The sequence below is a fragment of the Corvus hawaiiensis genome, chromosome 4 (assembly GCF_020740725.1).
Source record: "Corvus hawaiiensis isolate bCorHaw1 chromosome 4, bCorHaw1.pri.cur, whole genome shotgun sequence".
Lineage (NCBI taxonomy): Eukaryota > Metazoa > Chordata > Aves > Passeriformes > Corvidae > Corvus > Corvus hawaiiensis.
The window spans coordinates 29511178-29527877 of NC_063216.1; the positions used below are offsets into that span (position 1 = coordinate 29511178).

The 16700-nt window shown below is 39.0% G+C and overlaps 1 protein-coding gene across 8 annotated transcripts in view; it reads left to right on the forward strand.

The window, feature by feature from the left end:
• Nucleotides 1–16700, forward strand: part of TNRC6B (trinucleotide repeat containing adaptor 6B) — a 122994-nt gene that overhangs the window by 48815 nt on the left and 57479 nt on the right. Inside the window, exon 1 of one of the 8 annotated variants that reach the window (XM_048301477.1) lies at nucleotides 2371–2620. The exons of the other annotated variants lie outside the window; for them this stretch is intronic. Coding sequence (XP_048157434.1) covers nucleotides 2616–2620 — 5 coding nt within the window. The 5' untranslated portion in view covers nucleotides 2371–2615. Of the gene's footprint in view, nucleotides 1–2370; nucleotides 2621–16700 lie in introns of those variants that run through there. 8 annotated transcript variants of the gene reach the window in all.

Sequence of the window (16700 nt, forward strand, 5' to 3'; positions counted from 1 at the left end):
TTTTTCAGGAGGGGGATAGCCGTTTCATAGATACGCATATACATTTGCTTTTATGAAACTGTGTGAATCGGATGCCCAGCAGTTGGTTTGGATTTTATCATTAGGAATTTAGAGCAATTGTGGTGTTCTCTTTGGGTCTTGCCACAAATAAGATGTTCCCTGAGTTTTCACCACATTTCCTAAATACCTGTGTTTGGATTGGCCCAGCCACAAAATACTCTAATCTGCTACATCCAGCAGGGCAGTTCTCTACTCTGGTTTAGACAGAACAACCTGAGCAGTTAAATCCAGCTGCATCTATTTCATTTCATTCCATAAATGCAGCTCACATGAGCTATTGCCAGAGTTTCTTGAGCCTGCAGAGATAGATGTTTACAGTGCAGGCTGTAGTCCTGTTGAAGAAATCCTGTCAGTGGCAGAATCCCTGAGTTTCTGTACCTTACCATGAGGGTGGGAGCAAAACGTGTCAGAACTAGAGCCATACTAGCCTTTCATGGCCTCCTGATGAGGCCAATGGCTTACATTCGATGATAATACATGCTAATGATTTTTATTCTTGCTCATAAGATGAGCAGCTTCTGCCCCCCTCAAATTAATTCCTTTGGAGTGCCCTCCCATGGATCTCCAAGTTAGTTCCATTCCATGGTGTTGTCATGAATGAGTGGCTTAGATTGCTTAAAGAATTCCTGTCGGTGGTGTTGGCAAAAGCACCATGCCTGTGACAAGAGTTCAGGATGCATTTGGATAATGCTCTCAGGCACATGGTGTGATTCTTGGGGTGGTTTGTGCGGGGCCAGGAGTTGGACTCTCGTGATCCTTGAAGGTCCCTTCCAAATCCCAATATTCTGTGGTTCTGTAATTATTGGGAAAAGCAGGTTTTCATATAAATTTGTGAAGGCACAACTTAACAGGGCACAGTTCCCTGTGTTGCTTACTACATGGATGAAGAAGGAAAATCAGATCATAATCAATTTGAAGAGATTTGTACAGAGACTGGGAATACAAAAAGATAAGAGTGCAAAGGGTAAGGGAGACCCTCCCGTTGAATCGCGAGGTTCAGAGTGGACCCGCTTGCCAAACTTAGCCTCACAATTTATCAGTAGTTTTATGTCTAAAGGATTTAGCAGCACTTAATCATTGGCTAATTTTACACAGCATGATTAAGTAGAAGTTAGTATAAGCACAGCAGCAATATAAACTGTAGATCTGAGATGGCAGTATTCATACTATACTTGCTATAGCTTATTTAAAGCAATTCGCACACGCCCAGACACAAAGTCTGTACAAAGGTGTACATGTTAAAAATTCCCCTCGTGTTCAGGTGGGCTTTGGCTTTTTTACTTTGTACATAGTTACACTGCATAACTGTACAGAATTAAAAACTTGTATATTTTAGGAGTTCTACCCTGAGGGTGGTCCCGAGAGCTTCCCGAGCTAGCTGTCATTTCCCTCACCAGGCATGGTTCCATTACAGAGTCAGCTCCAGCATTTCCTACCTGTGTTGGGCTGACTCAGGGGCAAATCTCCTCACAGCAGGATCGTACACGCGTCACCATATCCTTTTGCTGAACTGTGTTCTTTACTGTTTCCGTACATTCAGGGTAACATCTGGAAACAGCCTGCAGATTTTTTTATGTTACAGGATGCTGGGATTTTCTGTTTCAACTGTTACAGCAGTTATCTATCGAAATTGTGGGAAGAGGCTGTGGAGTGTCTGCCTAATGGCTGACTTGCAGCCTGAGACTTAAAGCGGACAAGGCAGCAGGAGAGACCGAGTTTGCTCTGCTGTCCTGCGGCTGTTGCCGTGTCTGGACCTGGATCTGGGTTTTATGCGTGCGTGTGGTGTAGGCAGTCTGGTTACAGCCCGGATTAACTTTGGTCTGAGCATGAACCTCTTGTCCTTGAGTCAGGAGGGCGTTGTGCTTACAATGGGGGTTCCTCTCCAAGCGAGCGCTGGGGTCGGCGTTCCCGGTGCACCGCAGAACAGCGCGTGTGGCTGGAGGGACTTAACATTCACCATTCGCCGCCTGTCGGCTCTGCAGCCCTCATGTGGAATTAGCATGACTGGCTGCTGGCTTTTTAGCCTTTTTTAAAGAGAGAAGCTCCATCTGGGCCGCCCTCCGTACTCTCAGGGCTCTCCCCCATTGTACCCTCCTGGTGCCTCGCCTCTGCCCGACGAGGGCGGGGAGCAGAATGCCGGCGAGGCGCGGGGCTTGGCGGGGGAGGCCGTCCCGGTGCGGGCAGGGCGCTGTCCCTTTAAGGCGGGGGATGGGCCGGGCCCGGGCGGTGAGTGACAGCGCGCGCGGGGTCACGTGAGCCGCCCGTATTTGAAGGTCACAAAAAAGCTGCTTCCTTTAGAGAGAGCAAGAGGGAGCGAGCGGGAGGGAGCGAGAGGAGAGAGCGAGGGAGCGCAGCCAAAATGGCCGACGGAGTCTCTGCTGGGTTCTGAACGTTTGAAATAAAAAAAGAGAGCAAAACAAAAAAAATTAACAAAAAAGGAAAAAAAACCTAAACAAAAAAGCAAAAACACAAAACCATTTTGGGATTTTTTTTTTTTCATTTCCATTTCTACCTTGTATGCCTCAACTCGCTGGATTTAAGCACTGCTGCACTTTATGAGGTTAGTGGTACGTTTATGTTTTATTGGTTTTACCTATCAGTAGATTTTTTTAAGAGCCTGAGCTGTCCGTTTCCATCCGTGGTTTTGCAGAGGTGTCTTTTCTAGCACAAAGACTTGCTTCAGATGTTGTCTGCTTGTACGTAAACGGCACTTTTAGTGGATTTTGGGGGCTTTTTAGAAGGAGCTCTCCGTACAAGTGTGGTGTGGGTTTGGAAGATTTTTGTAATTTAAAACGCCTAGGCAAATTACAGAAGATCGTTTGTATTTTCCGAGCTGGTAAAGTACAAGATAGTGCTGAAAATCTTGTTTTATTTAAATAGAGGCTTTTAAAAGAGTGATTTCTTCCCCACAGCACCCGGAGCTCTTAAAATCTGCTGCAAAAATTTGCATGTATAAGACCGGGCTTGCATTCTTTCTGCAGCTGGGTCGGACCGAGGCCGGCTGGGGCCGAGCCTTCCGCGGGAGCAGGGACGGAGCCTCCCCGCCGAGCCCTGGGGAGCGGGTGCGGGGGCCCGGGCTCTGTGCCGGGCCCGGCGCTGCCGCCGCCGCCGCGGGGCTCCCGCGCGGGCTCGGCCGGGGCTGGCGGCCCATCCGGCGTGCGCCAGGTATTCAGGAATGTGCGGGATGCTGGCCACTGCCGGGGTTTTGTGTTCTACGGAAAGCAAGCGTTCATCTGCACGTTAGTAAACGTAGGTAAAAGGCTGCGCTTTCTCGCTTCTCCCCCCCCGCCCCCCCCATCCAGCCTTCTGTGTTGCTAAAAATTTAAATCCGAGTTATTTTTGCAACTCCCTCCAGAAGCAAGCAGAAAATTAAAGGGAAATAGCTCGATCTTGCTTTCTGAGAATAGGCCCCTCCTCCTGCATTGTAAGAGTGTGATGTAATGCTCCTGTGAGGTTAAATGAAAAAATTTCTATGGTGGTATACATTATTCTTCACCCCTTCCTCACAGGCATTGCATTGTGATATTTTTTGTAGCTGAACATGTAAGCAGCACATAATTCTGCAAATAATCATGTGAATGTACTCCACATTGCAATGTGTTAGTGCAGTGATTGTGGTTAGCAGGTCAACTTTGTAAACCTACAAGATGGCTCATATTTTATATTTCTTTGTGGCATACAGTTAAACACAAACGGAGGAGACAGATTTCAATAAGCTTATTGAAAATGTATCTGGCCGTTGTCATTATAGTTTTGTATATACTGAGACTTTTTTTTCTGCACTGGCTAGTAAATATTCAAAATAATTCTGCAGTGTATTAAGTGTCTCATGGAAATTAAGAGATGGTGTCTGGAGGTTTTTAAAAAATATTTATATTAGAGGAAGCCAACAAAAAAGAACTCTGCTCAAATTTTACGTAGTGTACTTTGCTGGTAATTTTGGTCATTAAGCATTTAACAGTAATGGATAACCCAGTTAATATATGAAGTAACACATGCTTCTTGTTTGGGGTTAATGAACTTACTAGATTCCACCCTCATGTTACTGGCAGGTATCTGAGGAAATGCTAGAAAAGCATTCTGTGTCTTTGACATGATGTACCCTGATGGCTTTTGTTGTTCAAAACCTTCTTGGGCTCAGTGGAGATCTGGATGTAGCCAGAATATGTTGAATCTACCTGTTGATTGACAAACAATTTAGTCATTAGAACTGTTTTCAAATGCAGGCTAAAGTAGGACTATTCTCAGATTTGGTGCTTACTGGACCGAAACATCAATTACTGTAGTTTGTGATAATTGCTGTAGAACGGGATGGCTGAACTGAGAAAGTAAAGAAAACTCAAACTGTGTCCTGAGCTGGCAGTATTGTAGGATGTAGTCTTCCCAGAATTTGCACTTCAGAAAAGTACTCGACTTTTCTGTGTATTTTTTTGCCTTCATGCCTTACTGCCTACGTTACATGCTTCCAGGATGTGTAAATGTTAGTACGTATAGCTTGATTGTTATGGTGATGTGATACCAGGGTGGTTTCCAACAACTGCAACTGCTCCCAGCTGTGGAAGCTGTCGTGGGTCAGACAAAAGGCAGCTATTGAGAATAATAGAAATCATTCCAGTAAGGAGTCTGTCAAACATTTAAGTAGCTTTGTGAGGCTGTAACTGAATAGGAAAGATCAATTAAAATAATTCTTCTAAGAAATAAGCTTTTGACCCCTCGAATCTTACTGCAGGGTGTGTTGAGGACTGTACAGTCTGTGCAACTGTAGGATTTTAAGTGTGTATCTGGGCAATTCTCAACGCTGTTTGTATTCAGTATGTTCCTGCAGTACAAAGGGAACAAAACACTTAATATTGAGAGACCTGACTTGAGTTGCAATTTCTAGATCAGTTTGAAGCTTACAGAGGCATGAGGGTAGGGAAATCTTTTTTGCTTCATTCAGTTTGCAGTGACGATGCTGAGTTCAGAAGCTTTATTTAATTTTTCTGTTTGCATTTGCATGTCAGTTGTTATTGGTATCTACAGGAACCAGTCCCTTTCCAAAGCAGACTGTTTTGATAGGTTGAAAGCTACAGTGAAGTCTGTAGTCAGCAGAGCCCCTGGAGATTTTTGCGCTACATCTAAGAGATTCTTGAGAAATAATTGACAAGAAAAGCCTTATTACTGTTGAGCTTCAATATACAGGAGTCTGCAATTCTAATGGGAAAAAATTCAGGGAAAACAAGTGACTGAAAGATCAGCATGCTTAGTTTCAGTTGCTTTTCTTTTAGCCTTTCTCTCCTGCTGAGAAGGAAGGAAGGAAAAGAAACTTTGTAAGATCATAGTCTTCGCCAGCTGATTTAAGCTAAACTTAACCTTTTTAAGATTTTTGTTTCTTCCTTGTTAATAGGTGGCTTAGTAGAGGAGAAAGCATCCAAATCTACGAGGAAAAAATCCAGAGAAATAGAGTATTTTTGGAAGAGAATTTTTATCTATAACTTTCCTAGTACCCCTTTAGAAACTTGTCTTTCATCTTGAAGCAGAGTTCTTTAATTCTGATCGTTATGGATCTACGTTCCTTTTAGACCAGGGTGGAAGGTGAGAAGTTTAATTTACAGTTTATTTTGAACAGTATTTGTTGGAATCTGCACCCTTGGTACTCTCTTCAGCTCGTAGTTGTTTATAACTGAAAAGTTTCAGGGTTTTTTTGCTTTAATTGATTAAGAACCCACCTACTGCCCTCCTAAGAGCTGTTTCACCTTGTTAAGTATTGGTTTCCTGTTTAAACAGCTTAAGATTTGAGGTAAGAAAATAAGATGCATAGGATGTTTAGCTCCAAGGACCTATATTTCATGTCCTGTCAAGGGGATCAGCTTGAGTATCAGGGTTCTAGTGTTGTTACCTTAGATTTCAAGTAGCTAAACTTTAAATATTGGGCTAACATTATTGCTCTAGAATAAATTTGTTAAACAGATGTAAAATTCAGGTTAGATTAATACAAAGATGTATTTGTTCTGAAATCTTTAGTTGCTAATGTAATGCTAACATTAACAGTCTTACATGGTATGATTACATGTGCCCTATTTCAAATACCGATCAAACAAGTGGCTTAAAGTTGGGTGTCAGGATAACAGGTTTTGGCCATTTTGGCATTGAAGGCAAGTGTGGAGTTATCATGGAGATAAATACTACATATTGAGAATATTTCTATTTTGTTTCTTTGTGATGCTGCTATAATTGTTCTTCAGAACAACAGGAGGAATGGTACCTTTCTGCATTTGTGGTGAATTCCAACTCCAGAGCTGTACATTTAGCACTTGTCACTGCTTAAGTTCTCCTTTACACGTAGGCTTCCTACTAAAGAACACAACAGGGTTTTTTTGTGGGTTTGGTTTTTTTTTTGGTTGGGTTTTTGTTTTGGTTTTCATGGGTTTGTTGTTGAGATAGAGCATATATTCTGGGAGCAGCATGAATATATGCAAACCTGGAATTTCCCCCCCCCCCGAAAGGAGTTCCTAAGGTTTTATTGATATTGTAATTTTAAAGGCTGTCTTCCTGTCTGTGTACAGTATGCTGGCATTGTAGTTTAGGGATGAAATGCACTGGTGCTACTACAATTATATATTTTATACTAGTTTCTGAAGAGTTGTGTTGTAAGAACTGGTTGATGTGATATTTGGGTGTTATAGCATGGGTGAATTGAAAGATTTTCCATTCAAAATATTGTACTTTCAGGACTACTTTTAATTAGCCTGTTTAGTCATGTGGGAAAACATAACACAAGATACAACCCTTGGAGTTTTTTCAGATATCTAATAGAAGATAGATTAATAGCACATGAGATGAACTTTAAAGGAAGAACAAACCAAACCAGGCGTTAAACACCATGGAAAAAATGTCTGCTAATACAGCTGGAGAGAAACTAGTGAGGGCGGTTTTGTTAAAAACCATAGGTAGTAAGTATGAAAGTTGACTGCTCCTTACAGTGCTACAATTTGTGTCTGAACTCAATTAAATGGACATTTGTATATGTTAGGCAGAGAAAATCATCTCAAAGCACCTCAATAGTGATAGGTGGAAATATGCTTAAAAGTATAAAGCATGTATATTAATAAAAACATGTGTTAAATTGAGAATTCTAGAATTGAAGTGTAGCCTTGGAATTTACTACAATAAAACCAAAACAAGGCATCAAGATACAACTGTGTTTGATTTCATGCCAGCAGGGGAGTTCTTTTCTTCTTAGGATGGGATGTGTGAGGCCACATTTTAACACTGGGGGGGGGAGGATCAACAAATTTTGAGGTAGCTCCAGTAAGAGCAGCAAAAAATATTACAGGGAGGTAGTCTAGTGAAAAACCACTTCAGCTTTTTTGTGTTTATTTTTATAGATACATTCTCTGCAAACAAATAAGTAGTCTATAATTTGTCAGAAGAGCGTAATTTTGACATTGAGCTCCATCACAGTTGGGTATGCTTTGAACAGCATAGTTGTTTCAGCTGCTAAAAAGCAGAAGGGCATGAATTTTTTTTAAATCAAGGTGACCATTCTTTTTTAGTTCCTTAAAAGTACATGAAACCCCACTGTGCCTGCTTAAATTGTAAGGGAAGCATGCTCGTCTTTCCCAGTGTGCTTAGCAGATGTAGAGTTAAGGCTGCCTGAAGTACAGGTGTGAGTGTAACAGCTGAACCGATTTGAACTAAAGCAGAACATTGTCTTAATTTCTGAATCAGAGAAGAAGTATTTCTTTAAAAAATAAAACAATTGGAAAATTACTTCTGGTGTTCTCAGTGGGTTTTGGTTTTTTTTCCCCTTTTTTAAGTACAGCATTTGCTCAATAGTACAACCATAAATCTGCTGTCCACTTGTAATCTCAGTGGCTGTTGGGCACAGCCTCTGTGTACACAGGAAAATGGCAAAACTTAAGCTGCCGTGACACTGCTGGAACTAGGGTTTTTAAAACATGGACACACCACAGCTTCTGTAGATTCTGAGTTTTTTGAGCTAGTTGACCTATATGAAAATAGGAAAGGTTAAATATATAATCTGTTAATGCCACTTAACCATTAATTAGAGTTGAGCTTAACTGTCCAATTTCACACGTGCTCTGTGGCAAATATATACAAATGTGTTGTCGTTGTGGTTCATTGTATGTTCGTGAACTTGGTTGTGCCTGAGCCATCCAGTTTTCCAGGATGGAGTGTCTTGTGTCACTTAAACCTTCCTTAAAAAGAGTCTTCAGTGTTATCTTCCACATTTTTTCCCCCGCTTTAAATTTTAGTGTTGGTAGTAGAACATACTGCACCTCAATATTAGAGTGTTAATGTAGCAGCGTCGGTGCTCTTGTTGCAGCTTCTGCATTAGCATTTATATTTTTAATTGTATGTAATTTTGCTTAAGCAATCATGCCAGATTCAGGGTCGGATTTAAAACACACAGTTCTAATTAATTCTGTGTTGGTACTCTAGATACACTTGACTACAAAATAGCTTTCTTTGGCAAGCGGTTGGCTACTACTGAGAACTTCATCAACTAAAGTGAAAGTGATATATTCTGATACATCACTTTGCCAGCTAAATATACAGCATGTTTGTGCTCAGCCTTTTGCTGAACAATTCATAGGGAGGATGATTTGATCACAACATACAAGTGAATTTTGGTATTATGCTTGGAAATTCTAATCTGGTAGCTCTTGCTGGACTTTTTCCAGGCTGTTCTGCCTCTTACTTGGAGAGAGTTTGAGGACAATAAAAATGAAAATGGATACCTTCTATATGCAGGGGAGCAGAGGTCAAAAGGTACCAAAACTTAGAAAAAAAAAGTTTTTTCCTAGTTTTTTCCTATGTGCAGTGAAAGCCAGTTGTACTGTAAAACAGAAAATCGTAATTAGATTGTTTAATTCCCATGTGAATTTTTAAAAATGAATTCTTCTATATCCTAGTTAAGACTATATAAATAAACCTTTCCTATTTTGTTAGATTTTACTTGGGTAATATTAGTGGTATATTAGTGGTGCTATCAGTGGTATATCACTGATTTATTCAAGGGAACTTCTGTGATAAATATTAGAAAAAAATATTCTTAAAGCTGGTTAAAAATACAGCATATGGAAATAGAGGATGCCCTATTGAGGTTAAATATATGTCATTTTATATCTGGCTCTGTTTTTCACTGTGGATGTCATTACAAGTTCATGTGCACTGGTTGGAATCTAAATGTGGGCTAGGTTCAAATTGCCTCTAAAAATGCTTGGTTAACCTGAAGTAAAACCCCAAAAGCTTTTTTCAGCTGAGTATAAAAGAAGGTTCCAGCTGGTGCTACGGAAGTTAGTTCTAGCAATATTAATGGGAATTTTAAATTAAATAGCCTTGTGTTACAGAGTCAAGTTTTCTGTTCCTCTGCAGGTAATGTTCACATTACCTGCTTGATACATATCAGCCAGACCAAGCAATGCTGAAAGAGAGAAAGAGAGCAAGGCATTAGGGTTATTTTTGTTTTATTTTGTCTTTGCCTGTGTCCTGTAATTCTATTCAGAGCAGAGCTAGATCACCTTGGCAGGAATACTTGCTAACCAGTACACCAGCCTTGCTGTAGCATTCGTGACTGCTTTGTCAGATGGAAACACGCTGATGGTGGTGTGATGTGGGAAGGTATAAAAATCTCAGCTGGGTGGAGATTTAATCTTCCTTATAAGTTTGGTTACATGTACTTCTTCAATAAGGTATTTCTCCTAACTTTCTTTAATTTGCAAATATGTTTTGAAAGCTTCTGAATTATAGTAGGAAGGTTTAGTAAGTGACCTGGAATGGGAAAATCCTAAACCTTACATATTTTTCAACTGTTTGAACCAGTTTAGTCATCTTGTGCAAAAACTATCTGAATTTGCATTTAACCACCTCATCTTGCACGGTAGCTATTCTGGAATGGCGACTTCTGATTAAGTCCTTGAGTGACTGTTTTTATCACAAAATAACACATTATTCTGCATCAAATTAACTCTGCTGTGTTGTTAATTAGGAGACAGTTTTGGTCTACATTTGCCAGTTACTATAAATAAAATATATATCCTGACACAGAAAAACTGTAGGAAGTGTGTTTTTACCAGATTTTAGGCATAACAAGATGAAAAAGGCAAAAGCAGACAGAAGCAAAACTTTGAGAGTCTAGAAATTACCTTGGCAGCTTAATGTACACTAAAGCCACAGTTGCAGGTGGTAGCTTTAAGGTAGCTTGCTGTAGTTAGGCCATTAAAAACCAAACAGGTTAATTTTTGGAAAGTCAGCCTGTTTTGGTAAAGTTTTGGGGACAAGATTGTTTCTCAGATGTGGATTTAAAGGTGGCTGTTTTAAAGATGATGAGCTGTATTTGGGTGATTTGTGTTCAGAAACAGCTGAGGTTGGCTGTGTCAGTCTCTGTTATATTCTGCTTCAGTCTAGGTGATGCGAAGTAAAACTCTTCTACCATAGACTTGCAAGTATAGGGTCGGCTTAAATTTATGTAACTTCCCTAGATATTTTTCTTAAAAAACCTTACCTTTCAAATGATGCTTCAGTTAGTGTTATATAACTTGGTTAAGCTTAAGTGCTTCTTCCCCTTTGCATTCTTAGGCCATTTTTCTATTGTTTAAGTGCTATTCTAAATATTAGTTCTTGTGATCATTTTAGATTGAGCATTGCTTGCTCTGTGTGTTTAATGTTAAGCTGTTAAAAACAGGCTTCATCACTGGCTCAGTGCATTAAAAAGAACAAGGTTGCAGATCACTCTTCATTGTAAGTTTAATTATAGCATGTAACTCAATTTCATTTTTTCATCGTGTTTGTTAATGAACTTTGAAATAATTGTCTATTTTCCAGCTTACTACATCTTAATATATTTGTATGTGTCTGATATGGGTATGTGTATGCATATATGTAATAAGTGCGCATTGGCAGTTACTACGGTTAAAAACTACCAGATATCAACTGGCAGGTAGAGACTTCTTGATAGGGCATAGGTGTTTAATACACAGTAAAATAAAAATGGCTCTCAGAGTCGGTTCGAGTTTTGTGTTTGGGAGAAGCCTGCACAAACGAAGCAAGTGCCTTTCTGTAAGGTAAGTGTGCAGATGTAAGAGGAGCAGCAGAGAAATTCAGAGGCTCTCTGAAGGCCACACAGAAAGTCAGAGGCAGAGCCAGACTTGAACTCAGAAGTTCCTGGCTTTTGGCCTGGGGCTGAAGCCAGTCATACACAGCTGTACTGAATTGTGAATAGAATGATGCTTTCTTTTTCCTTCATGGATTTACGGAAACAAAGCTGATTTAACCAAAATCGTAATGTGGGTAAAAAGATGGAATTGTGTAACTTGCCTTTCTCAATATTTCAAGTGCTAAAACTTCAGTGTCAAAAGTTGGTTCAGCACTTGGGGGTTTCCATTTGCCGAGGAATATGGTTAATGTAGCTGGGTCATAAATTGTGACAAATTCTGGTGCGGTGCCTCGAGGTCAGGCTAAAGGCTTTTTCTGAGTGTAGAGGAATTCAGGCTTAAAAGCTACTGCTCTGTGTTCTACCTTGAGAAATACTAATGACATAAAGAAATTCCCTGAAATTTGATTTTCTTTGATGTTTTAAAATAGAAGTGAAAACCTAGTTCAGAGACAGTCTGCCTCAAGTTGACTGTTTATTAAACTGAAATTCACATTCTGTATTTAATGCTTGTGGAGTTTTTAATGAGGCTTTAAACATTGTTATCCTTCAGTGCAGTATGAAAGAAGCGAGAACCTGCTGTAGGTTTGCTGCCTGGTATTTTCTTGCTTCCTGAAGTAAAAGCTTGGAATAGCTTCTATTGAATGTATGGACAGTTCTGGTTATTTCAGGAGTTCCCTTTAGGAAGAAGGTTTTGATCTAAAATATTGTTATAAAATGAACATCACCATTATGAATTATTTTTCTGTGCTGTTAAAAGTCTTGACAGGGATTTTTAAGTCCATTTCACAGTAAAAGGGACTTATTTTCCAGGTAAAATGTCATTAATACCAAGCTCTAGCAGCAAAGTAGAGTTTTTCTTTTTTTCCCTGGAGTACCTTAATCTGTGTGATGTTTCTTGCTCACTGAGACCTTATGCAAATGTATAGTAAGGTTATTTTCCTAAATTATGAACGTGGAACTTAGCCAGAGAATACAAACTAAAAAATACCTAGAACCAAACAAAGCACTGAGGTGGTTTTTGTTTGCTTACCAGGAAGTAATTTTCATTTTGTCTGTTGAAAGTAACAAAAATGTGAAATAGTTTTAAAAACAAGTCCAAATAGCAAAAAAATATTTCGTAACAATAAAATATCTCACTCCTGAGGAGTTGAAGCTTAAACTGGCGTCTCCTGGTGTGTGCGGTGTGACTATACCTCATTCTTTGGAAAGAATTGCCTCTTGAGGATTCACTTTGAGGATGCATCTAAAAATTTCATTGGTAGTTAATGAAAATCAGAATAATTAATGTGAGCATTACAGTGGTCTCCTTTTTTACACACCCTCCTTTTTTATGCCCTGTCGTAGTTTAACCCCAGCCAGCAACCAAGCACCACAAAACCACTTGCTCCAAACCAAGCCCCGTGGAAAATCCATTGAGTTTCCATTACAGCTGTTTGAGTGTTTACAGGTCCCAATTGCCTTCAGCTGTGGCTTCAGAAGACATTTAAACTGGGTTTGTCAGGTTTGTTGCATAAGCCTGGACCATTTCAGAGATGGACGTTGTGGTGGCAGTTCTTGCTTTATTCACCTATTACAGCTGGTAATATATTGTGATCAAACTATATAGTTCTTCCCAGCACGTCTTCCAAAAATACTGTAACCGTCTAGTGATGAGTTGCTGAGTTTGGAGTTGCTACCCAGTCACCACCAGTAACAGCGTTATGGGCTAGATTCTTGCAGTGAGGAGGGGGAGACCCAGCTGAGCTTGTTTCGTTATGAGCTGTGTTGCCCCCTAATTTAAGTTGGTGGCATAGCCTCAGTGGCTGAATAAAGTTTGCCCCACTTTGTTGATAAAATAAGGTGTTAGTGAAGACTAAACTTATCAAAGGCTGGTTTAACTAAGAATGATGTTCCCAGTGAAGCCCAATGTATTCTTTTTTTTCTTTTATACTCTTTAGAAAGAGCATTAGAAAAAGCTGGTGACTCTTACTTGGTCCACTTCCCCATTTAAGTCAAACAAGTGGAGGTCACATTTACTGATAACCATAAGTCAAATTGGCACTTGCAGCTTATCAGATAGCTTTGATTAAAGCTAAAGGTCTTGCCTTTCACCTACAATTTGGAATTTTAAATGCTTATGTGTGTGACTGAATTCTGTATTGCTTCTACTATAAGGTCATGCTAACTTTTTTGCTAGGTAGCATTAACCGTTTTTCCAAAACAGTGGCTTCATAGAAAGATAGATACTTTGCACTGGCAGTATGCATGGGAAGCATCAATAAGCTGACAAATTAGATTTGAGGTTCTAGTGTTTAAAGGGCTTTTCTTTCAGCAGGAAATAGTCTCCCACATCAGCTTATGTATTTTAACCTTCAACTTTATATAGCAGCGAAGAGTTGACCTGTCTTTATGCAGAGCTACCTTTCTTAAAGAGGATTGAGAGAAGGTTTAACTGAATAGATTTAGAAGTACAGTGTTTTGTGGAACGGTCAATATCTTCCTGTCATGATCATACCCTGGTTTTGCCTAGTGTCTAAAAAAAATGAAACTGCTGTGTTCCACACTTGTGACGTTTATTGTTGGTAGATAGGAAGAGGTAGTTGTTAATTAAAGATAGGAGTCTTCAGATTGACTGTCAGCAGAGGTCAGAATTATATTCATTACTGGAAAGATGCAGAATTTAGGTGGATCTATGTGTGAATGCTTTTCTGATTTAGCTGTTTCTTTTAGGACTGATGCTGAAAAAGGGTGCACATTTCTAACCACTCAAGTAAAAAATGTCTGTTACTCTTTGAAGATTGTAGTCTGTGAGCTTTATGCATTTCTTTGTGCCTCATGACATCACTGAACATGAGAAATATGTGGTTTTGATTAAAAATAATCTTGCATAATGCAACAAGGCAAAAAGTAACCTAAAAGTAGCAAACACTACTTGGATGGAGAATTTAACAGGACAAACAGCTTAATTTTGGTACTTTAGAAATACGTTAAATGGTAAATTTCATTTATATCACTATCATTTTCACCTCACTTTTTCTCTTGTAACTTAACATTTTTATTTTCTGTGTACTGTTGTGATGGTGCTCTTTTGTAATCTCTGAGGTGGCAGGTCTGTGGTTTCCTCATTCTGGATTCTTTTCTGGATTATGTCTTGCTTTAGAATTTTCCTCTTCTGTAACAGAAGAAGAGTGTGCATGCCTAGAAGATTAACCATAGACATTTTGGATGTGGTTTGCAAGTTCCCATCATCTTACAGTTTTTGTATGTTGAAGCAACTTTCTGATGTGAATTTATATGTTGTGAAGGAATGCAAGCTTTCTGGAATATAAATATTCTATATTTCTGGAATATAGATATTCTAGAGCTGGTTCTACTTTGGTTTACAAGAGAAATTTCTTCTTTGATAGTGATGTGTAGTTAGTTTTAAAATGTTTCCATCTTCCTGAGTATGAATGAACACTAGATTTTTTTTTAAGCAAGATACATATTCAGTCCTTAAATTGATTATTGACTATTTTAAAAAATTTCTTAAGTTATCTTAAAACTACTGCATTCAAAAACAGGAGATATTTACATAGGATTGAAGTTAGAAATTGATCTGGTACTCTATCTGTGAATGACATAAGCAGCAAGTAAAATTCATCACTTAAACTGTAAATTACAATTCCTGGAAAGAGACAAGGAATGAGAACCTCAATCAAAATTTCAGAAATCTTGTCTGCTGCACTCAGTGCAAATAGGAAAAGCTCTCAGATGACTGACTGCTGAGATTGGGCAGACACTAATTCCATAGGAGTAACAGCATAGTTAAAAGAAATTCTTTTCCTGGTGGGAGACTGTCCTTAGTTTAGATAAATGCCTGAGGATACAGTGAACACTTTTCACTTAAACTTTCTAATGTCTTTGCTTCAGAAATAAGGAAATGATTGTTTATTTAGCAATTAGTAAGAGTTGCATGTCTAGACTCAGTGGTTTAATCTATGCTTCATTTCCAGAAGGCATGAAATAAAGTTAACTTTTTTTTTTAAAAAATGCAGCTAGAGAATGGTGCACAGTATCAGGACTATAAAAATGGATGAATCAAAAATAGTTTACCAGATTAGTGACTGTGAGAGGTGGCAGAGTCATCTCTGCCTATGAATGGACTATTTTCTAGAGGTTCTTTTGTTTCTACCTCATAACTATTGTGGCTAGTTAATTTAAAATAAACTGTTAAACAGGTACGATTATGTGGCCTGCAAAATGCTGGTTTCCACCCTTTTACAGTCATTTTGAAATGAAGAAGAGACATTTCTATGGTTTTTTAAGTTACCCCGTATGGGTGTCTCAGGCCATCTGCACAGATAATGGGTAAGGTGGCACTACTGTGTTGAGCAAAGGCCTGAGATGTTTTCCCATCTAAGTCAGGAAGGTGTGAGATTTAGGGTGACAGGATTTGATTGTAATGCAGTGGCTGCTACTTGTGATGGCTTTGTTCCATGGATACCAATAACTTTCTGCTTTAATTCTTACTTTTAGAAAAAACATTTAAATAAATGATATTTCTAATGTTAACTCTGGTGTTAACCTGATTTATCCTTGGAGTGGTCTCTTTTTAAAAATGTATTTATCATCAGATAGTTGCAGTTTTCTGTGACGTTACATACCTCTTGAGTGAACTTGTAATATCCTTCCTGATAATGCTTCCTATGGAGTACTGACAGCTGTCTTACCTTTCCAAACATAGCTTTCCAAAAACATGAGGAGAAATTACAGATTAAAAACCTTCAAGGAGTGAGGCATTTCTACCTCTCTACATTATGTGCAGATAAAGTGCGCTTGTATCTATGAGAAAAAGAGGTGGGGGTGGGGTTTTTTTCTTTACTAAATGTGGAAACTGATATTTATTTGCTTTCTGAATTACACTGCAAAAGTTTTCCTAGGAGATTGCTAAAACAGAAGGAATTTTTCTTGATACCTACTCAGTCATTTCATTAAATGTATATGTATGATACAATATGCTTAGAAATTTAATGTTGGCACGTAGAATTACTGTTAAAGAATTTGTTTTTCACGGGGAAGGAAGGGTGCATAGCTAGTGACAAATCCAGTGCTCTCCAAAAGCACAGCAGCAATTTTAAGTTCTTTGCAATTTAGGAAAGTGTACAGTAATGCCACTTATACTCACGATTATGTTTTGGTTGTCTGTGTCTTTTCCACTGTTTTTTACAGTATCTTGTGCAAATAGCAAACCAGTAGGTTACAGAGAGCTTTGGTAGGGTACTGTTAACTGGGAACAGTGATCAGCATTCCATATGAATGATGAATTTGCAGTTGCAGATAGACAAAAATAAGACTGAAGGTATTGAGAGTGCAAGTGGTGTTTGTAGATGCTGCATGCCTTGGTGAGGGTATTGGTTTCTTTATGCTTTTCTGAGATCTCAGGTAATCATTTTCTTAGAATGCCAGACCAAAATGATCACATCTTTGTCCTCAAAACTCAAGTGATCATGTGAGGAGA